General features: G+C 37.0%; 6 protein-coding genes and 1 non-coding gene across 7 annotated transcripts; 1 reads left to right on the forward strand and 6 right to left on the reverse strand.

Moving 5' to 3' along the window:
* Positions 1–1,021: 1,021 nt before the first annotated feature.
* On the reverse strand, positions 1,022–2,060 carry LOC106334828. The gene is made up of 2 exons (XM_013773204.1): positions 1,911–2,060; positions 1,022–1,842 (listed from the first exon to the last, which is right to left on the reverse strand). Exons 1-2 carry the CDS (start codon positions 2,026–2,028, stop codon positions 1,244–1,246), a joined length of 717 nt encoding a protein of 238 aa, XP_013628658.1. The 5' UTR covers positions 2,029–2,060; the 3' UTR covers positions 1,022–1,243.
* A 920-nt stretch (positions 2,061–2,980) lies between these two features.
* LOC106334825 lies at positions 2,981–4,259 on the reverse strand. Its single transcript, XM_013773200.1, has 2 exons — positions 4,016–4,259; positions 2,981–3,878 (listed from the first exon to the last, which is right to left on the reverse strand). The coding sequence occupies exons 1-2, from the start codon at positions 4,242–4,244 to the stop codon at positions 3,178–3,180; spliced, it is 930 nt and encodes a 309-aa protein (XP_013628654.1). The 5' UTR covers positions 4,245–4,259; the 3' UTR covers positions 2,981–3,177.
* Positions 4,260–5,142: 883 nt separating this feature from the next.
* On the reverse strand, positions 5,143–10,001 carry LOC106329692. The gene is made up of 7 exons (XM_013768359.1): positions 9,727–10,001; positions 9,501–9,620; positions 9,356–9,428; positions 6,016–6,110; positions 5,598–5,906; positions 5,372–5,491; positions 5,143–5,296 (listed from the first exon to the last, which is right to left on the reverse strand). Exons 1-7 carry the CDS (start codon positions 9,999–10,001, stop codon positions 5,143–5,145), a joined length of 1,146 nt encoding a protein of 381 aa, XP_013623813.1.
* A 3,836-nt stretch (positions 10,002–13,837) lies between these two features.
* Positions 13,838–15,635, reverse strand: LOC106336282 (probable acyl-activating enzyme 5, peroxisomal). Its single transcript, XM_013775071.1, has one exon. The coding sequence runs from the start codon at positions 15,559–15,561 to the stop codon at positions 13,906–13,908; it is 1,656 nt and encodes a 551-aa protein (XP_013630525.1). The 5' UTR covers positions 15,562–15,635; the 3' UTR covers positions 13,838–13,905.
* Positions 15,636–15,954: 319 nt separating this feature from the next.
* Positions 15,955–16,036, forward strand: TRNAS-AGA. The gene has a single exon. It is a non-coding gene; the product is annotated as a tRNA-Ser (tRNA).
* Positions 16,037–16,592: 556 nt separating this feature from the next.
* On the reverse strand, positions 16,593–17,837 carry LOC106331583. The gene is made up of 2 exons (XM_013769968.1): positions 17,152–17,837; positions 16,593–16,991 (listed from the first exon to the last, which is right to left on the reverse strand). Exons 1-2 carry the CDS (start codon positions 17,641–17,643, stop codon positions 16,923–16,925), a joined length of 561 nt encoding a protein of 186 aa, XP_013625422.1. The 5' UTR covers positions 17,644–17,837; the 3' UTR covers positions 16,593–16,922.
* An 817-nt stretch (positions 17,838–18,654) lies between these two features.
* On the reverse strand, positions 18,655–21,127 carry LOC106331388 (biotin carboxyl carrier protein of acetyl-CoA carboxylase 1, chloroplastic-like). The gene is made up of 7 exons (XM_013769729.1): positions 20,847–21,127; positions 20,482–20,526; positions 20,230–20,384; positions 19,800–20,130; positions 19,421–19,492; positions 19,000–19,065; positions 18,655–18,862 (listed from the first exon to the last, which is right to left on the reverse strand). Exons 1-7 carry the CDS (start codon positions 21,000–21,002, stop codon positions 18,839–18,841), a joined length of 849 nt encoding a protein of 282 aa, XP_013625183.1. The 5' UTR covers positions 21,003–21,127; the 3' UTR covers positions 18,655–18,838.
* Between the last annotated feature and the right edge of the window lie 204 nt (positions 21,128–21,331).

Here is a 21,331-nt window from a genome sequence, read left to right on the forward strand (position 1 = left end):
GTATGGACGAGTGAGAGTGACTGTCTCATTTGTATGGACGAGTGAGAGTGACTGTCTCATTTGTATGGACGAGTGAGAGTGACTGTCTCATTTGTATGGACGAGTGAGAGTGACTGTCTCATTTGTATGGACGAGTGAGAGTGACTGTCTCATTTGTATGGACGAGTGAGAGTGACTGTCTCATTTGTATGGACGAGTGAGAGTGACTGTCTCATTTGTATGGACGAGTGAGAGTGACTGTCTCATTTGTATGGACGAGTGAGAGTGACTGTCTCATTTGTATGGACGAGTGAGAGTGACTGTCTCATTTGTATGGACGAGTGAGAGTGACTGTCTCATTTTCATTTTCAGTTTGATGGTTGCAAGTTGAAACTATGTTTTATTTTCTGTTTTTCATTTTCGGTTTGGTGGTTGAAACTATGTTCTACTTTCTGTTTTTCATTATAAGTTTGTGTTCTTGTTTAATTCTTCAAGTACTTTGTCTTTGACATTTAAGTTAATGAGTTTGGTTCGAAAATCAGGTTTAGTTTGGCATTGTGATATCGGGTACCAAATTGTTTCGGTTTAGATTGCGGGTACTATTTTATCCGAACCGTTAAATAACCAAATTGTTCGGATCGAATATGATTACTTTTATTGAAAAACCGATCCGACCCGAAACCGGTCGGTACCGAACCGAAACCGAACCGTAAGTCTTCCAAGTACCTATTGGATACATATTTTAAATAACCGAAATACCCATACCCGATCGGGTCCTACCCGAAACCGAACCGAATACCCGAAATCCCAGGCCTAGATTAAATGACATTATGTCTAAATTTATTTAAGAATATTTCATTAAGGTAACTGAAAAATACAAACAATAAAATATAAAGTTTAAATTCATTTAAACATATTTCATTAATGTAACTGAAAAGACAAGTAATAAATTAGACAGTTTTATTCGTTTTATGATATTTCATAAATGCAACTCAAAAAAACAAACAAAAAAATAGAGAATTTAATTAGTGAAGTAAGAAGACCGAATCTTTCTTGTGTGGTTATAACAACTAAAGAATCAACCACATCTCTTGCTTTACGCGTTTAAGTTTTTTACACAAAACTAACAAGGAAGACTTCAATCAAACTGTATTCACACACACACCATATGATTAGAGTTACACGATTATAGAAGCAGATTCAATATTTGCATCAACCAAGAATAAAATAAACAATTGCACACAAATCAAAATCAAAACCAAACTCAGCTTTCCTTTGCCGACCGAGCAACGAGGCTCTCCACAGGCACTTTAACAGCATCCTTACGCATACCAACATCCGAACAGAGACGTATAGCATTACTAGCCCAAGGACTAACCATACGCGCCACGCACGCAGCCGCACTCACCGAGTTAACCTGACCGCTTCTCCCAAGCACATAGCTTCTCCCCACCACCAAACCCGTCTTACAATACATCGCGAAATCCTCACAATTATTCTCGAACACATGGTACTCACCAAACCCGTTTCTCAGCAAAAGAAACTCCGCGCGAGAGATCACTTCCTCCGAAGGATCCGAAGCCGCCGTCGTGCAGGTACCGCCTCTAAGCTTGGACATGAACAGAGCCGGAGAGACACTGTACTCGAAGCGAAGGAGATCTCCTCCGGCGAGAAAGCAATCGAGACAAGAAGAGATAACTCCATGCGTGTTGGAATGCTTTCCTCCACAGTTAGGACAAGGGTTGTCTCCTCCGTGATTGGTAATAGAGCTGACAATGAGCTTGTCTAGAAAAGTTCCCGTTCCGATTTCAAGACCGCCTCCGCGAGTGAAATGAATGACCTTTCCGTCTCCTATGTAGATCCCTGTGAGATTGCAAATATAAAGTTCGGATCTTTGATAAACCCAGAAGAGAGAGAAGGAGATGGGTTACCGTGATGGGAATAGATATAAGCGTTACGCCATGAGTAGATGTGATCTCCTGCTTTCAGATCGTCTTTAGAGATCTTGTTGGAGAATAATCCTATCTTCTCTAGAAGAATGGATTCCATCTCTGGCTGGATCAATGTGGGTTCTCTAGAGTTTTTTCCAAGATTGTTGGTTTTAATAACCAAACCATTAAAGTCAACTCATAACCCAAAGTCAACGAATTAACGTATCCCCGAAGAACTTTTAAAAACATATAAATTTATATTTAATAAATTAACATAAATTTTAATTTAGGCTAGTGTAAAATATAACATAGTTCGATTAAATAATAAAATAATAAATTTTTGAAAAAATTAGAAAAATATATTAGAGTTGTTCACTAAATTGCAAATTAATAATCTCTCCGTTTCGTAATACTTGATGTTTTGTATTAGTGCACAAAGATTAAGAAAATTAACTTTTTGTAAAAAAAAATATTTTTAAAAATAGAATTTTAAAATCAATGAACCAATTATTAAAAAAAGTTTAAAATCTAATTGGTTGAACAATTTCCAATAAAGTTAAATTAATCTTAAAATTTCAAAACTTCATGTAAATTATTACAAAATAATTTTTCTAAAACATCATCTATATTGAAACGGAGGGAGTAATTGCTATATACAAAATTTGTATAAAGTTATATAAACATAATTTTTCTTTTAAAATGATCTATAAGAAAATTTAAATATTATTTTATCGAATTACATTTAAAAGTGCATTAACTTTCTTCAGAAAATGCATCCAAAAATTAATTACATCTAGGTGACTTATTGATAACTCAGAAAAAGCCTTAGTTTATATTCAGCTACATATACACAAGGTGTTGAAGAAGATAAAGAGACAAAAGCATGTTGCACTCTCGTCTGATTGAAATGGGTTATGATCAGAAAACCTTCTTGTGTGGAGAGCTTAGTTTGGTTATTGTCTTACTGACGATGACTAGTACTGTAACACTAAATTCCAAGTCAACCAACGGAGCCACACTAACGGTAGGTAAGTGATCAAACACCATTCATCTTCCACTTCCGTGTGTTGTTTTGTTTCAACAGTCTTCCAAAGTAGACAAGACTTTGGAAAGAACAACAATTTTATTTTTGACTGTCTTGTCACATGATAAATGGAGTCAAAAATACAGGGAAGCACACTGCACACAGCACACAATACAAAAGAAAACAGAAGAAAACAAAAATACAGGGAAGCACACTCACAATCACACCACAACAAGCGCTAAACTAGCTAGACTTCTTGTCGTCTCTGCCTTCGATAATCGCTATAAGCGTAACAAGGTCTTCCACAGGAACTTTGCTAGCATCACTTCTCACACCAATATCAGCACAGAAACGACCATAGCAGTAGTTACCATACCCCGCCATAGCCATAACACCAAAACCAGCAACCCCAGAAACAACCAACCTCGCAGCAGAACCAACAGAAAGACTCTTCACCGTCCCCCAAAGCGATAAAACACCACGCGCCGCAGACCAAGAGTTAGCCTGTCCACTACTCCCCAGCTTCGACAAAACAATCAAACCAGTTTTGCAATAGATGGCAAAGTCTTCACAGTTGTTCTTCAACAGATCATACGCACCAAACCCGTTTTTACTAGACAAGAGGTGTCTCGCACGGTGAACGGTTTCTTCAGAGGAGTCTGAAACCGCTGTTGTACAGATACCGCCTCGCGGTTTAGCCATAAAGATGTGTCCAGAGACACCGTACTCGAAGAGATAGAGGTTACCTCCGGCGAGGAAACAGTCGAGGCAAGAAGAGATCACACCGTTGAGATTTGATTGGTCTCCGCAGTTAGGACAAGGGTTGTCACCTCCGTGGTTAGGAACCGAACTAACGATGATGTTGTCCACGAAAGTCCCTGTCCTTGTCTCTAAACCACCTCCGCAAGTGAAATGTATGACGTCACCATTGCCTACATAGATTCCTACAAGTTGCAAACATAGAAAGGATCGTCATTTATTCTAAGACAGGAACATGAAAAACTAAGATCCAGCGAGAATTGTCTGAACAGAAACTGATAATGTAGCTACATATAGATAGAGAGAAGGGAAGGGATTGAACCGTGATGAGAGTAGATGTAAGCGCTACGCCATGAATAGATGTGATCTCCTGGTTTGAGTTCATCTCTTGAGATCTGTTGAGAGAGGAATCCCATCTTCTTGAGAGACACAGAAGAGATGTTTGAAGCGCCGCGAGACCAAGAAATGATTCTTTCCTCTTGTGTGAGGTTTTTCACTTTACTATCTTTCCGGTTCACTACAAACCACGACTCTTGACTCTTGGTTTGCATTTCAATTTTCAGTCTTCGTTTAGGTTTAATTCGGGTAGTTTTCACTTTTACTCTCTTTCCGGTTTATACTAGAAAACATGACTCTTGCTTCTTGGTTTACATGGGTTTAAAGTTTAAACAAACGCCATATTGTTAGTTTTGTAGACAATTATAGAATAATTTTGTTTCTTGTTAATTTTGATATCATTTTCAAAATTTTATTCCTACTCACTATTTTCTATATATTCCTAATGTTCCTAAGATTAGTTACCATTCAAAGTTCAATATTATAAAATACAATATTCAAAAACATAGAGATTTGTACTACGCGTCTACTCCCTGTGGTGGTTGATTTTCCGTTTAGGTGTTGGCAAGGCTTTAGCACGGAGTACCGAGTCATGTTTCCCACAAAGTCTCAACGCCTTATGTACTGCGCCTATTCCGAAGAGATGGATCAAAGCCCGATTCCATCACCTATACACATTACTTAAATGTTTCTTCCCTGACTGCCAAATAAAAAAAAGGTTTGATCTGAAGAACAAAATCTTCCTCGTCGAACAATAGTTTGTATTGGACGCTGATTGGACAAACATTTAATAATTAACCATAAATCCAGATTAGATAAAACATAAATAAGTACTCAAACATAGACAACAAAAACATCAATGTTGATCGATACATAGACATAAGAACATAAACAAGTATCGATACATAGCTGCAAAAACCAAGAAAAAAAACAGAGAAATACTACTAGTCTTCAAGACTCAACACCATATCCATATATCTTGTTGCACGAATAAAATCAAACACAAAATCAAAACAGAGGAGTTGAACTAGAGCTAAGGAAGTAGACGAAATTACCTAGACTTAATCGTAATAGTCAGAAGACTGAGGTGGTTGACGTGGTCCCTCTCCAACATCAGAGAAAAGGACGTTCATAGGCGGCGGGTTCATGGTTAATTTTCCTTTTAGGTTTTGGCAAGGCTTTAGCACGGAGTACCGAGTCACCTCTCCGACAAAGGCTCAACGCCTTATCTACTGCGCCTATTCCGAAGAGATAGATCAAAGCCTGGCTGCAAAAGGAAAAAAAAAAGGTTAGATGGTGGGAAAAATTTTCACAAACGGTTTGTAAAGAAGAAACGACAAACCTGTTAAGAACAAAAACATCAGTGATCTTTCCACATGAAGAAAAACGGTTAGTCAAATCAGTCTTAACAACATCTCCAGGGAGGGAAGGGTCATATCCAGTAACAGAAATGCCTCGGCTCCTACAATACAATAGTTAATTTGTCAGCAAATTACAAACACACAATGTAAAGATAAAAAATCATGAATATAAAATTTTACTTTTTTCTTTGGAAATGGGCAACATGCCTAGCAGCCAACTCAGCAGTACTCAAGCCAGAACTAAGCTTGCTGAGTTCTGGCGGTAAAAATCTAGCAGATAAGATCCATCCTCCCATGTCAGTTCCATTGAGTGCCAATGCTTTTTCTTCTGCACCTTCTCCGCGGAGAACAACAATGGTACAGCCGCTGCTGCAGCTAATTGCATTGGTTCGCAAGTCTCTCGGAACTACCACGTCTAAAATTTCTCCACATGACTCAAAAAGCCTCGACAATGATCTAACAAGGTCAAGGGTCTGAAGCGAGGAAATGTTGTACCCCTCAACCCCAATCCTCACCCTATCATCAAAAATAAAATAAAAATCAAAAATCTAATATGGACAAATGCATAAGAAACTCTAAGTTGACAAAAAAGGTATATATAAAGAACTCCCAAAAATAATCTTACTTGCTTTTGACAAAGTCGTAGAACGATTCCATCACTTGAACATGGCTCTCACCAGGCAATGTCAACACCTCACCAGGTAACGTATTCATTGTATCCTACAACATTAAGAAAAAAAGAGCAATGAGAAAAAACGATAACAAGAGCCAACGCCAAAATCAAACCATGTCAGGAACAATAAAAATCAAAATACAACAAAGGATATTACTATAAAGATGGACAGACAAATCAGAATATTATGGATTGACAAACTATACATAGATAAAACCAAATAGGAGCCACGAAAACAATGAATCAGCGAATCATCAAGTCAAACAAACTATACATATAAAAAACCAAATCATAAAGATGAATAGAGAAATCATAATAATAAAGGATTACTCATAAGCTATATAACAATCAAAACAAACTATGAAGCAAGTTATTGAGAAGGTTACGTTGGTGTTGGTGGCAAATCTCTCTTAGTCGCCGCTGTAAGATATACTTTTATGTTTTAGGATTTAGAACGAATGTGTGATTTTCTTTTTGGGAGAAAGCTATTTATAATCCCTCTACCAAACCGAAAATCTTTTTTTTTATGGTAAACATCACATTCTCCTTTTTTTAAACCGACATAAAGTTACTTTCTTATTATTAGCTAGGGGTATAGCCCCGAGGAGCCGACGTTGTTGCTCTATTGGATAATTTTGTGTACATGATGTTTTGTTTTCACTTACACACAGCTGCCATGTCTATAATGCAACATTTGTTGTGTGATATTGCACTCGAACCTAAATTTAAGACATTTTTTCTAGCCTATATACGTATGTTTTGACAAAAAATCAATAACAATATATTCCATTATATTGGTACCAATACCATGTTCAGATGTTTTGGTCACAGATCCAACAGACACCGCCGTCTTTGTTGCTTTTAACGCGAAAGAACACATGTGGCAAAAACTTTGGTGTAATCATTTTCTTTTTGTACCCTCGTCGCATAAAATAAATATAATTTGATAGAATAAAAAATTGATTTTTTTAAATAAATACATAGTTCTATTAAAATTACAAATTAATAATTATTATATAAAACTTGTATAAAGTTTACATAAATCTATAAAATTTAATTAGTATATAATATTGCAAAATTAAAGGTTGATCTACCTTTTTGAGTCCTTTAGTGATTAGATACAACTAAAATTTTCTCTTGCTAATAATATGTTGTGTCATACTGACTATTGAGAATAACAAACTTGATATTCAAAAGAGATTAATATCCAAATAGGTTAATATCCAATATTCAAAATAGAGATATTAATATCAAAATTATTGAGCATCTTCTAATTATTCTCTCTTCAGATCTTCAGAATCATGTTCTTCATACTACATCTCATAATACATTTCATCCTCAGGAATATGAACACCCACAAACTCCACAAAGTGGGAAATAGCACGCCTTCCCAGTGGAATAGAGAGAAAACCACCTTGCCTCCACAACAACACACTATCCTGGAGTTGAACATAGTGTATGCCACGCCTAGTCCCTCTGCCGTTACAGAGCATCACATGATTAGAAGGCCAATTAGAGTTAACTTCCTCCAAAGTTGGGCAGTGAAATCCATGTTAACAACATGATATCAAGTATCAACAAGAAGGCATAAACTCAGTGGACCAAGAAAATTTAAAAACAATTGGCGACTATTTACGAAGTGGATACAATGGAATAAGGACAATGTTTCTATCTTCTCAACATTTGACATTTAACAATTTTTAAACCAACAAACACAAATATGGATGTGGTGGATAAATCAACGGCCATCGTGTCATTTGTTAAAGACAAAAGGCACGACTCACTTTAACCCAAGTCAACCGCATCAATATTTATACGTTGCTTTAAACTCAAAAAAAATTAAACAATTGAAACCACAAAAAAATGAAATTTTGAAAGAAAAACATGGAAGGAAGGAAAAACAACTAATCGTAGGCTGCTATGGCTGTTCAAACAAAAAAAAAATACGAAGGAAGTCCTATAGCAATAGGATAGTGAATCAAATGATCCAGAAGTGCCTCTTCGAATTGGGCATGAGATGAGTATTCACTAGGATGATTGATATGCACAATCATTGCACATGATCTGTCACGGTAATGCCTTGGCTACTACAATAATCATTTCTTGCCCAATTTGAACAATCAATTCATCACTAGGAGAGGCAAAAATTTACTTCTCTCTAAAACGGCTAACATGTATAAAATGAATCAATATTGTATGAAGTAATACATGTTCCAATATATTATAATATTTTATGTATATGTTTTGACGTGAATAAGATGAAAATCATGGTATTATTTATCACATAAAGGTGTATTATGACCCACTGTTTAATGATCACAATATTATTAAATGTGGTCTCCTTTTTGATACTTATGATATTGTGCAGAAAATATTAAGCGAAAATTATGGTGGGTTTAATGTATTGATTTAACCGTAAGAAATAAATATTTGAATGATCCATTTTCAACGATTATAAGAATATCATAATACAACAAAAAAAACTACATATTATTTTGATGCATTCCATGATTTCAAAACAAATATTTTGATACTAAGTATTAAAATATAAGTTTTGAAAAAAATTTGTTGGCCAACATAATACTCCTTCCTCTTTTTTCTAGATCTTCTTCTTCATATTGAATCTACACTGGTTTCATTGGTGGCCCGAGTTTCCATAACAAATCCATAAAGATTTGTTTCAAACATCCTTGATCCCATATGAACGTGTGAGCTAATAAAGATAAGTTTCTGAACTTTCTTTTATTATTTTGAACCTTAACTTTCTTATATCAGGAACATAAGCTTATATAGAAAAATCTCTTGTAGTCTATTCTTCCCTGACTGCCAAATTAAAAAAAAAGGTTTGATCTGAAGAACAATGTCCTCCTCGTCGAACAATAGTTTGTATTGGACGTTGATTGGACAAACATTTAATAATTAACCAAAAATCCAGATTAGATATAAATAAGTACTCAAACATAGACAACAAAAACATCAATGTTGATCAATACATAGACATAAGAACATAAACATACATAGCTGCAAAAACCAAGATAAAAAAACAGAGGAATACTACTAGTCTTCAAGACTCAACACCATATCCATGTATCCTGTTGCACGAATAAAATCAAAACAGAGGAGTTGAACTAGAGTTAAGGAAGTAGACGAAATTACCTAGACTTAATCGTAACAGTCAGAAGATTGAGGTTGTTGACGTGGTCTCTCTCCAACATCAGCGAAAAGGACGTTCATAGGCGGGTTCATGGTTAATTTTCCTTTTAGGTTTTGGCAAGGCTTTAGCACGGAGTACCGAGTCACCTCTCCGACAAAGGCTCAACGCGTTATGTATTGCACCTATTCCGAAGAGATAGATCAAAGCCCGACTGCAAAAGAAAAAAAAGGTTAGATGGAGGGAAAAATTTTCACAAACGGTTTGTAAAGAAGAAACGACAAACCTGTTAAGAACAAAAACATCAGTGATCTTTCCACATGAAGAAAAGCGGTTAGTCAAATCAGTCTTAACAACATCTCCAGGGAGGGAAGGGTCATATCCAGTAACAGAAATGCCTCGGCTCCTACAATACAATAGTTAATTTGTCAGCAAATTACAAACACACAATGTAAAGAGAAAAAAGCATGAATATAAAATATTACATTTTTCTTTGGAAATGTGTAACATGCCTGACAGCCAACTCAGCAGTACTCAAGCCAGAACTAAGCTTGCTGAGTTCTGGCGGTAAAACTGTAGCAGATAAGATCCATCCTCCCATGTCAGTTTCATCGAGTGCCAATGTTTTTTCTTCTGCACCTTCTCCGCGGAGAACAACAATCGTACAGTCGCTGCTAATTGCATTGGTTCGCAAGTCTCTCGGAACTTCCACGTTTAAGATTTCTTCACATGACTCAAAAAGCTTAGAAAATGATCTAATGAGGTCAAGGGGCTGAAGCGAGAACATGTTGTACCCCTCAACCCCAATCCTCACCCTATCATCAAAAATAATAAAAAAAATATATATATATATATAATATGGACACAGGCATAAGAAACTCTAAGTTGACAAAAAAAAGTATATATAAGGAACTCCCAAAAATAATTTTACTTGCTTTTGACAAAGTCGTAGAACGATTCCATCACTTTAACATGGCTCTCACCAGGTAATGTATTCATTGTATCCTACAACATTAAAAGAAAAATGAGTAATGAGAAAAAACGATAACAAAAGCCAACGCCAAAATCAAACCATGTCTGGAACAATAAGAATCAAAATACAACAAGGGATATTATTATAAAGATGGACAGAGAAATCAGAATATTATGGATTGACAAACTATACATAGATAAAACCAAATAGTATCTGAGAGAGATGATGCTCTTCTCTCAGATCAATAGGAGCCACAAAAACAATGAATCAGCAAATCATCAAGTCAAACAAACTATACATATAAAAACCAAATCCGAAAGATGAACAGAGAAATCAAAACTGTACTCGTAAGCTATATAACAATCAAAACAAACTATGAAGCAAGTTATCGAGAAGGTTACGTTGCTGTTGGTGGCAGATCTTTCTTAGTCGTCGCTGTAAGATATACTTTTATGTTTTAGGATTTAGAACGAATGTGTAGTTTTCTTTTTGGGAGAAAGCTATTTATAATCCCTATATATCAGTTGACCCAAAAAAAAATCCCTATATATCAAACCGGAAATCTTTTTTTTATGGAATACATCCCAGAAGTGTCTCTTCGAATTGGGCATGAGATGAATATTCACTACGATGATTGATATGCACAATCACTGCACATGATTCTATCACGGCAATGTCTTGGCTATTACAATACTCATCTCTTGCCAAATTTGAACAATCACTTCTTTTAGATCACTAGGAGAGGCGAAAACTTACTTTTCTCTAAAACGGATAACATGTATAAAATGAATCAATATTGTATGAAGTAATACATGTTCCAATATTATAATATTTATGTATATATTTTTACATGAATAAGATGAAAATCATTAGGCATGGGCATTCGGGGTCCCAATCGGGTTTCGGTTTTATTCAATCGGGTTTCGGTTTTTTGGGTTTATCAAAATCAGCCCCATTCGGATTATATCAAAGTTTGGTTCGGGCCCGATTCGGGTTCTATCGGTTTCGGGTCGGGGCTAGTAAATCTTCAAAGAACCAGTACCACCCAATATACTTTCGGGTTCGGGTCCCAATCGATTTTTCAGTTTAAAAGTACCTGATTTTTACCTATTTTATAACCAAAACATGAGTAAAATCGGTTCTTCAGTTTTAAAATACCTGATTTGTACCTATTTTGTAACCAAAACTTAAGTAAAATCGATTTAAAAATAAGCAACATTAACCGTAATCATTCAAAATCAAACGAAAAGTAAACATATTTACTGATAAAAAGAAAACCAAATAAATGAAAACATAAAACGAAAACCAAGTTTTTATGAAATGAGAACCATTATTCAATGAAAATAAAAGCAAAATCTAACAACTTCAAGCTTCAACAGCCACCTTCAAATAATAGATAATTATTTTAAATGTTCAATAATATTTTAGTGTATTTGGATATATATTAAGAATTAAAATCATGTTTGGTACAAGTTCCTTTTGAGATTTTGAATGTTTGGGGTTCTATCGGTTCGGATTTTCGGGTTCGGTTTATTTGCCCAGCCCTAAAAATCATGGTATTATGTATTACATGAAGGTGTATTATGACCCACTATTAAATGATCACAATATTATTAGATGTGGTTTCCTTTTTGGTACTTATGATGTTGTGCAGAAAATATTTAGCGAAAATTATGGTGGGTTTAATGTATTGATTTAACCGTAAAAACTAAAAATTTGAATGACCAATTTCGACGATTATAAATATATCATCATACAACAACAAAATACTACATATTATTTGTTTTTTAGATGATGCATTTCATGATTTCAAACAACTATTTTGATACTAAGTATTAAAATATAAAGTTTTGAAAAAATTGGTTGGCCAACATAATACTCTTTCCTCTTGTCTCTAGATCTTCTTCTTCATATTGAATCCAAAGTGGTTTCGTTGGTGGCCGGAGTTTCCATAACAAATTCGTAAAGATTTGTTTCAAACATCCCTGATCCCATATACCATCATCAAGTTTCTCTTTCAATCTGATACTAACAGAATTGTTATCAATTGAGATTTGATAATGGATTAAGCGAAGCGGTTCAAACTTGATTCACTACAAGCCGCGTGAAGAGAAATCCACCAGAAAAAAATCGACACATTCTTTGATGGACAAGCCATGAGACTTTGCCGAACAAACATCCTCTCGAAGAGATGATAGAGAGGAGAAAATTGATGATGAAACATCAACAAAAACAAGATGAGGATGATCATGAATCAATGATTCACACTTATAAACTAAAAGCTACAAAAGTAAAAGAAGAATACCGATAGTTGCGTAAAAGAGAGTGGTTTTTAACAAAAGGTGAAACTCAATTTCAAATTTGTTAGAATGGAATTATAAGGAATGATTTATTCCTATAGATTCCAATTTTTGTTACCATTTGAATGAAATAAAAAACAAATCTCATTCTAATGTTTTTTTGTGGAATGGATGAAATTAAATGGCATATAGTTATAAAACATTTATCATAAAAAAAAGTTCATGAATAAATGAAATAAGTGGAATAGAATTCTATTTTTTATGAATTTTTTACATCTAGAGACACTTTCTCACATTCAAATTACACTACAAGACGCTTATCACTTGAGATACACTTTTTTTGTCAAAAATACTCTTATAACCCTAGACTAAAGAGAATCTCTCTCTTTTTCTTATTTCATTTTATTATTTTTCTTATTCTACTTTATGTATTTATTTACTTCTATTTCAAGTTCTAAAATATATTAAACAAAAATAATTGTCATAATAAACTATATATAAAATTCTCTATCTTTTAAGATCCATGTTCATATATATATTATATATATTAATGTGTAAACAAATGTGGACGTGGACACCAAAGCGTGTATAACAGAATTATAAATTAGTTGTGGACATGAACATCTTAACAGAATTATAAACTAGTTGTGGACATGAACAATGTTCCTTCGATTTCATTCATCATCTCGGAATCTAAATTCAACTCTAATCAAAAATAAATCCATCCACATCATGACAAAGCGCAAATTCTTTAGATCAGAATTCTATAACATGCAAGATCTATTACTCTCCGACAAAAAGTAAACACTTCTTCAATTTTTCTCTCCGCTCATACTTACAATATCATCTCTTTCTCATTTTGATTGAAGTTTAATTGCAGATAATTTATCAATTGAGGTGAAGAAGCCAAGTGTTTGTATTGGAGATAATAGAGTCTTTGTCCACGTTTTATGGTATAAGTTTAGTAACATGAGTCCATGTCCACGTATTGTTGTATAGTTTTATGGAATCAAAACAGAGAATTTGTTCACGTTATCTATTATAAACACATTAACATCACTCATCCACACATCACGAGTCCACAAATCACCCAACCACGCATCACTGGTACACAAATCACCCATACACAAATGACTTTTCCATTAAGGACAAATTGTCCATTATCTGTTGCTGGTCTACAACAAAATATGTCATATGTAAGAAGTGTATCTAGGTATAATAAAAATTCGTAATCTAACCTTTTTTTTTATTCCATAACTTCTTCCATTAATCTAGGTTCCGTTTTCTTCAATTCCATTTATTTGTACTATTCCATTTATAGCCAAAGATAACACGCTCGGCGAATCGCTCTTGAGAAAAACGAAGGTTTTTATTACTTGTAAACATTTTCTTATAACAAAGTACATGCATAATTCATATTACATACGACTCAACCTCGTCGAGCCCATCTTCTTAGCAATATCCCTAAGCACAAACTTCATAACCTTACCAGTCGAAGTCTTAGGCAACTCATCCCTAAACGACACCGTCTTAGGCACCATATACCTTGGCATCTTCTTCCTACAATACTCTATCAACTCTCCCTCCGTCGGTTTCCGAGTCAAACCAGGTTTCAAACTCACAAACGCACACGGCGTCTCTCCCCAAAAGTCGTCCGGTCTCGCAACCACCGCCACTTCGTTCACAGCCGGGTTCGTGTACAGAACCGCTTCAACCTCCACGCTGCTCACGTTCTCTCCTCCCGTTATGATTATATCTTTCGACCTATCTTTAATCTCTAAGTACCCGTCTGAATGAATCACCCCAACATCTCCTGTGAAGAACCACCCGTTCTTCAGAGCCTTCTCTGTTCCGACAGGATCTTTCAAGTAACCGAGCATGATCGAACTCCCTCTCATCACAATCTCCCCGACCGTTTCTCCGTTTCTCTCAACGCTCCGACCGGATCCATGATCCACCACGTCGATCTCTGTAAACCCGACGGTTCTCACCCCTTGCCTCGCCTTCAGCCTCGCCCTCTCGCTCGCCGGTAACCGGTTCCACTGCGGCTTCCACGCGCATGAGACGTTTAAACCGGCGGTTTCCGTTAACCCGTAACCGTGACTGATTTTGAAACCCATCGACTCGGCGCGGAGGAGAACGGCGGCGGGAGGCGGAGCACCGGCGGTTAAGATGTTAACCGGATGTTTAAGTGGCTGAGAGTCTTGACTCGCAGACAACATGTTGAGCACAACCGGAGCTCCGCACATGTGCGTGACGCCGTGATCACGGATCAAACGGTAGATAAGCGGCGCGTCGAACTTACGTAGACACACGTTAGTCCCTCCGACGGCAGCGATCCCCCACGGGTAGCTCCAGCCGTTAGCGTGGAATATCGGTAGGGTCCACAAGTAAACCGGGTTTTTCGGTACGGTCCAATCGATTAATGAATCGATCGACATAACGAATATCCCTCTGTGGCAGTGTACCACTCCTTTAGGAGCCGAGGTCGTACCGGATGTATAATTGAGCACAACCGGGTCCCACTCGCTTTCGGGTCGGATCCATTTAAAACTCGGGTCTCCTCTCTCTACAAGCTCATCGTAAGTGTAACGGAAACTCTTATCACGATCGGCCACGTCATCACCTCCTTTCTCTTCCATATCGGCGATGACGATGAGAACAGGTGGATCAGACATCATCGCCGCCGCTTCGACGGCGATTTCGCTGGAGAAGACGTCGACGAAGAGGAGCTTGGATCCGCAGTGGCGGAGAAGAACAGAGACGGTGCGAGCGTCGAGACGCGTGTTGAGGTTGTTGAGGATGGCTCCGGTCATCGGAACGGCGAACTGGAGCTCGTACATCGCCGGAGTGTTGGGAGAGAGGACGGAGACGACGTCTGACCTGCCGATCCCGAGCGATGACAGAGACGACGCCACGCGTAAGCAGCGGAGGTTTGTCTCTCGCCACGTGTACACGATGTTAGCGCCGTATACGATGGATGTACAGTCGCCGTAGACGGTGGCGGCTCTCTCCAAGAAGCTTAACGGCGTCAACGGCGACGAGTTTGCGGTGCATGGTTTCATTTCCTCCATCTCTTATGGTGTTTTGTGTTCTTCCTACTTTCTTCTTGTTCTTATTATAAATGAGAATAATTATTGATAAGAGAATAGGGTGCTTCAAAAAAAAAAAAAAAGTGTTTCAAAAAAAATATTGATAAGAGAATAGGATAATAAATAATAATATAAAGAGTTTCGTGATAATCTAGGACAACGTGGTGACGACAACGGAGATAAGGTTTATAGATAGTAAAGCCAATGAACATTAATTTAAATAGTTTGACTACGTAGCATTAGTCATTGATCAAATCCAGTTGGCATAAAACTATTACCATAACTTATATCTCGTTCAGTTTTGGGTCCGTATCTGGGACAAATTGGAAGTTGACCAATAAAAGATATGTGTGGTAACTTATTTGTCAACAAGTTGTGGACGTGCCGGAGTGGTTATCGGGCATGAGTAGAAATCATGTGGGCTTTGCCCGCGCAGGTTCGAATCCTGCCGTTCACGGGTTTTTTGCGTGGATTTTTGAATGTTTAATTGACAATTGAAACGTGTAGGGAGGAATGACGCTTAAAGTGTTAATTAAAACATAAAAGTAGAACGCTTCGTTGTCTTCCTCTTTTTTTTTTTCTTTTTTTCTGGACAACGTCTTCATTTGTATGTTGGCGAATTATTACTTAAATTAAGGCCCCACTAAAACCACGCTTGAAATGAAAGACAAGTCGTCGAGAAAAAGCCAACTCTTAGAAGAGACACGTAGGGACCAACGACGATTTTCAAATTTATAAACAAGTTTAATGAAACAAATGAGAAACATCCAAAAAAATATGATAACTAGTGATATATAACCTTTTATCTTTAGTTTTGCAGTACGAAAATTCGTTTTGATGTAAACCATATGTAACGAGATTAGATGGATTCATTATTCATCGACTAATCTGCACTTTGTCTCTGTGCTACAATCAAAATCTCATTACACTAATCGTTGCGCATATATCAAGTGACATCTGAAAAGAAAGTTTGCTGGTGAATTCAACTTTGAATCACACCACAAACAAAACGGTTCATGCATCACCAGCTTCCTTGTTTTAAAATACAAATCCAAGAAACAAAAATAGTGATAACAGAACACACCAGTGTCTGAAAAAATCCACACGCAGCATATATGTATATATATGTCTTAAACCCCTAATCTATTTTACAAACCAAAAAAAGTACTCACACCTCCTAAATTTCTCTACGCAGTCATTGATATCAACTGATATAGTAGTATACCACAAAAAGAAAAGAAAAAAAAAACTAAAAGCCAAACTCTTTACAAGACGCACCATGCCAGAGAAATCATCAGTATCCAGTGGAACTTGCAGCTCTTTCCCCCCAAAAAAAAAAAAAACTAAGATGATACTGTCCAGCGATTCCTCGGTGGTCCAAAGATCGATTGTATATCTCCAGATGATTGCTTCTGCATCACAAAAGAGTAAAGTGAACAAACACAATAACAAGTCTCAATTCTCAAATCATCTCTAAATAAACAAAACTCAAATCAATACTCATAATCAATTTAACGAAACTAAATAATCCAATTTGGGGAAGAAAAAAAAAATCAAAAACCCTAACGTTACCTTTAGATCATCATCACGTGGTTTCGAGAGATCAACAGAAGGGTGTCCAAACTCCGCCGCCGTGCAATCACGAGGCGACTCGAACAACGACAAAGAAAGCTGCTTATCAGCGACGCCGACATCGAAGTGGATCAGCCCCGAGCTCACGGGATCCACGTGTATCCCTCTGACAGCGAACCACAGGAAGAGCTCCTTCTGCGTCACGCCGGATAGGTTCCCGATCCGGCCGTCGGAGAGGACGCCGGAGATGTTGTAGTCGAAGTGGAACTGGTTCTCGAACTTCGCGTCGCAGGGGACGGGGAGAGCGACGGTGAAACGCCCCGTTTTGACGTCGATCGAGAAGTTGGTGACTCCCTTGGGGACTATCCCCGCGGGGAGGCCGCTCTCTCGGAGGTAATCGTAGAAGGACGGATCCCGTAGGGAGGAGGTCTCAAAGAAGAGAGTTGAGCATATGATGATGATGAAGAACAGATCTCCACGAAGAGTACCCATTGAGAGGAAGCAAAAGCAAATCCGTTTCTTCAGAGAAGAGAGTTTATTGAATTCTTCGAGAGACTTTCTCAGTTCTTCGTTATTTCAGTTTCAGTATTAATTACATAGGTTGGTCTTAAGTTATATGGGCCGGGTCCAACCCAAATAAATAATTAGCCGACACGAGAGGGGGTGATATTATTTTTAACAGGCATGTTCATTCGGGTTCCAATCAGATTTCGATTTTGTTCAATCAGATCTCGGTTTTTCGGATTTAACAAAATCAGTCTCATTCGGATTATATGAAAGTTTGATTTGGGACCGGTTCGGGTTCTCTCGGGTTCGAATCGGGGTTACTAAATCTTCAAAGAACCAATATTACCCCATGTACTTTCGGGTTCGGGTCACAATCGGTTTTTTAGTTTAAAAGTACGTAATTTGTATCTATCTTGTAACCAAAACATAAGTAAAATCAATTTTTCGGTTTTAAAATACCTGATTTATATCTATTTTGTAACCAAAATATAAGTAAAATCGATTCAAAAATAAGAAAAGAACACCAAACGCGATCATTTAAAATCAAACGAAAGGTAAACATAGTTATTGATAGAAAAAAAACCAAATAAAAGAAAACGTAAAATGAAAACCAAGTTCTTATAAAATGAAAAACATTATTCAATTAAAACAAAACCAAAATCTAAAGCATTCAAACTTTGACCGCCAACTTTAGCCATCAACTTTAATGTAATAGATAATTATTTTAGATGCTCAATAATATCTTAGTGTATTTTGAATACATATTAGGAATATTAGGAATTAAGATCAGTAAAAGCTATGTTTTGGGATTTTGAATATTTCGGGATCTATTGGATACCCATTTAGATTCGGATTCGGTTCGAATAATATTCATAACCCGAAATACCATAAATCAAGATCCAATCGAATCATGTTTATCGGATAGAAGTTCGGTTCAGATTTTCGGGTTCGGTTTATTTGCCCGGCCCAATTTTGATATTATAGGAAAATTGCAAAAAAAAAAAAAAAACAGAACCAGTCAATAAAACAGAGTTCTCATCTTCTTTAACCAACTCACTCACCAAACTAAAAAAAAAACTAACACACTTTTAACGGTAACAACGAAAAGGAGACAAGAGTCTCAAGAAGTAATCTCAGGACACAAGTAGCCTCTTTTCTCCACTTGCTCATGGTGCCGATTCTACGGTTGAACCACAAACAGAGGCTGTAAAACCAGGTGGAAAAACAATTAACATTGATATCAGTAGAGATTTCTTTCAGATACAGCAGAGATTCTACGTAAACTTGAGTTAAAGAAAGTGTGTTTCTGTTTAGTAATGATAGAGAAATGAGGAAACTTACAGTGTCGAGGCTAACAGGCTTGCCATCTTCTGCAACGATATCCACTACGGTTCCCGTTTGGTCAGACTGAAGAGAAAAAATTCAAGTTTCAGAGTTGGGTAAAGAAATAAATATCCTCAGGTTTTTCAAACCCCAAAGGTGAAGAGGTAGGATTTTGAAGACTGTTACACGCTAACCATAAATATTCGTTCATCTGAATATTACTGACAAGTGAATCACAAAGTTTTGACACTGTAACGTAAAGCTATCTAAAGGGCAAGATATAGACCCAAAAAAAAGTAAGATGGCTAAGTGGGACTGAAAAGAGAAAGCAAGATTAATAAGCTGTAAGTAAAAAACAATTTGATAACAGATGATTGGAAATAGTTAGGGTAAATACTAAATATATAGTTTAGATATATCACAAGGTTGAGGAATTCACCTCTATTTCATTCATCAATTTCATGGCTTCAACGATGCATAGAACTTGCCCCTTCTGCACTTTATCTCCAACCTAAAGCAGCAAGGAAGTCATATCTCCGGACAGTGAAATGCAAAAAGATGAAAACATTGCCATGGCAAACAATTTAGTTGCGTTATCCTATTAGACTTTATATCGTTTTCATTCTTCTGCTTTCGAATGTATTAAGCACATAACATATAACTGGGGTTTCCTTAGCAAAGTGAAAAGATTTTAACCTCCAAACGTCAGAAAACACAATGTACTTTTTTTGCAAATAAGGGCCACGTTACATACTAAGGAGTAGGTCCTCAAAGTCTATGTACAGTTACGGGATACAGAAATTAGCAAATATTCTAACCTTAATAAAGGGTGGTTCACCAGGTCCAGGACTACGGTAGAATGTGCCAGCCATAGGGCTTTTAACAGTAGGAAGCGATGATTTAGCTGGAGCAGGTGGAGATGGTGAAGGCAAAGAAGCTGGAGCAGAAGGTGCAGGTGATGCAGCAGGTGCAGAAGGAGGAGGAGGAGGAGCCACTGATTGCACATAAGATGATTGGTTTGGTTGCTGCATCATAACATATTGCGCAGGGGGGGACTCGGGTTGTGGCAAAGCTTCCTTCTTTCGAATGACAAGTTCACAGTCGAGTTGTTTCAACTGCAACTCGACAATGTCTCTCGAATCCACAAGCCTGCAATATGGATGTGGATTATTCAATCATGCAGGGGAACGGTTAACATGATCCTGTCTAACAAGGTTAAACCATAGAACAAGGGAAAACTGAACTTACTTGACAAGAGTTGTGACTTGGGTAAGGAACTCAGAGATAGACTCTTCTGTAGCTAAATCAGTCGAAGAAGAAGAGTTTCTATCCTTTCCTTCATCTGATTCTGGCTCATCAGTTTTTGTAGGAGCTGAAGCATTTGATGACGCACCACTACCAACCTTTAAAAGGTAGAAGAAGCGTCCAGAAATGAACCAAAATTTTGAAGGGACACATTTGTCAAAGTCACTCGAAGAGATGATTAGCTAAAGAGATTACCTTGTTAGATTGGGCTTTGACCACAGGGTAGCTACCACGACTAGGCTGCAATTTCAGATACAAAAGACAGGACAAAGTCTTGTTTCAGACATATATGAAGGTACATGTACTTTTGAACACATTTTGACTTCAGACAAAATCTTGAATAATCTCGAGGACGCGATTCATATAATGCTTAAGGCCTTGCAGGTCAAACTAGCCTCCTAATGAAACATCGCAAAACAATTTTCCCTGAGAATTAACTACAGTTTAGAATAAAACTACAGAATCATCAAGGACAAGATCAAAACGACGACGATTAGACACAAACTTGAGCAAATAGAAACTGCATTGCACGAGTAGGGGATGGAATTGGTAAAAAATACCTTGGAGAGAAAGCGGAGCTTAGGCTTGGCGGAGAGATGGAAGGAAACTCTGCGAGGGAAGAGACGAGAGCGTGTGGTTGGGAGAGGTAAGTGTGAAGACGTTTGGGTGACGGAAGCAGCAGCCGGAGACGTGACGGAGAACGAAGAAGACGCCATTCTTCACTTCTTCTTCTTCTTGTCGGGTGTAGATCGGGTTTAGGTCGCACTCCAGCTAGAGCATGAGAGATGATTATTAACTCGCTTCCAGATTCCTCCACGTGTCCTTCTATGATCTGTAGTTCGTATTACTACTACCCCATCCTTCTGACTTCTGAACTCGTTTTTTATTGTTTTCTTTTCGGCTATTTTCCATCTTTTTTTTTGTTCAAGAAATTAAATAAAAGTGTACCAGAGAAACGTATTTAAATGTAGGGAAAATCGATTAAATAAATTCTTGGAATTGCAATTTTGACCCGCGTGACAAAAAAAAAATTATCTGGAATCTT

Source organism: Brassica oleracea, chromosome C3 (assembly GCF_000695525.1).
Source record: "Brassica oleracea var. oleracea cultivar TO1000 chromosome C3, BOL, whole genome shotgun sequence".
Classification (NCBI taxonomy): domain Eukaryota; kingdom Viridiplantae; phylum Streptophyta; class Magnoliopsida; order Brassicales; family Brassicaceae; genus Brassica; species Brassica oleracea.

Bases quoted from the DNA above. Each gene is read 5' to 3' on its own strand.
- LOC106334828 (XM_013773204.1), bottom strand. From the start codon at position 2,028: ATGGAATCCATTCTTCTAGAGAAGATAGGATTATTCTCCAACAAGATC. The intron at 1,843-1,910 runs GTAACCCATCTC...GCAATCTCACAG, and splicing joins TTATATCTATTCCCATCACG to GGATCTACATAGGAGACGGA.
- LOC106334825 (XM_013773200.1), bottom strand. From the start codon at position 4,244: ATGCAAACCAAGAGTCAAGAGTCGTGGTTTGTAGTGAACCGGAAAGAT. The intron at 3,879-4,015 runs GTTCAATCCCTT...TGCAACTTGTAG, and splicing joins TTACATCTACTCTCATCACG to GAATCTATGTAGGCAATGGT.
- LOC106329692 (XM_013768359.1), bottom strand. From the start codon at position 10,001: ATGTTCTCGCTTCAGCCCCTTGACCTCATTAGATCATTTTCTAAGCTT. The intron at 9,429-9,500 runs GTTTGTCGTTTC...TTTCTTTTGCAG, and splicing joins GATGTTTTTGTTCTTAACAG to TCGGGCTTTGATCTATCTCT. The intron at 5,907-6,015 runs GTAAGATTATTT...TTTTGATGATAG, and splicing joins TACGACTTTGTCAAAAGCAA to GGTGAGGATTGGGGTTGAGG.
- LOC106336282 (XM_013775071.1), bottom strand. From the start codon at position 15,561: ATGGAGGAAATGAAACCATGCACCGCAAACTCGTCGCCGTTGACGCCG.
- LOC106331583 (XM_013769968.1), bottom strand. From the start codon at position 17,643: ATGGGTACTCTTCGTGGAGATCTGTTCTTCATCATCATCATATGCTCA. The intron at 16,992-17,151 runs GTAACGTTAGGG...TTTGTGATGCAG, and splicing joins CACGTGATGATGATCTAAAG to AAGCAATCATCTGGAGATAT.
- LOC106331388 (XM_013769729.1), bottom strand. From the start codon at position 21,002: ATGGCGTCTTCTTCGTTCTCCGTCACGTCTCCGGCTGCTGCTTCCGTC. The intron at 19,493-19,799 runs GTTAGAATATTT...TTGCTGCTTTAG, and splicing joins GTGAACCACCCTTTATTAAG to GTTGGAGATAAAGTGCAGAA. The intron at 18,863-18,999 runs GTAAGTTTCCTC...CTGGTTTTACAG, and splicing joins AGCCTGTTAGCCTCGACACT to CCTCTGTTTGTGGTTCAACC.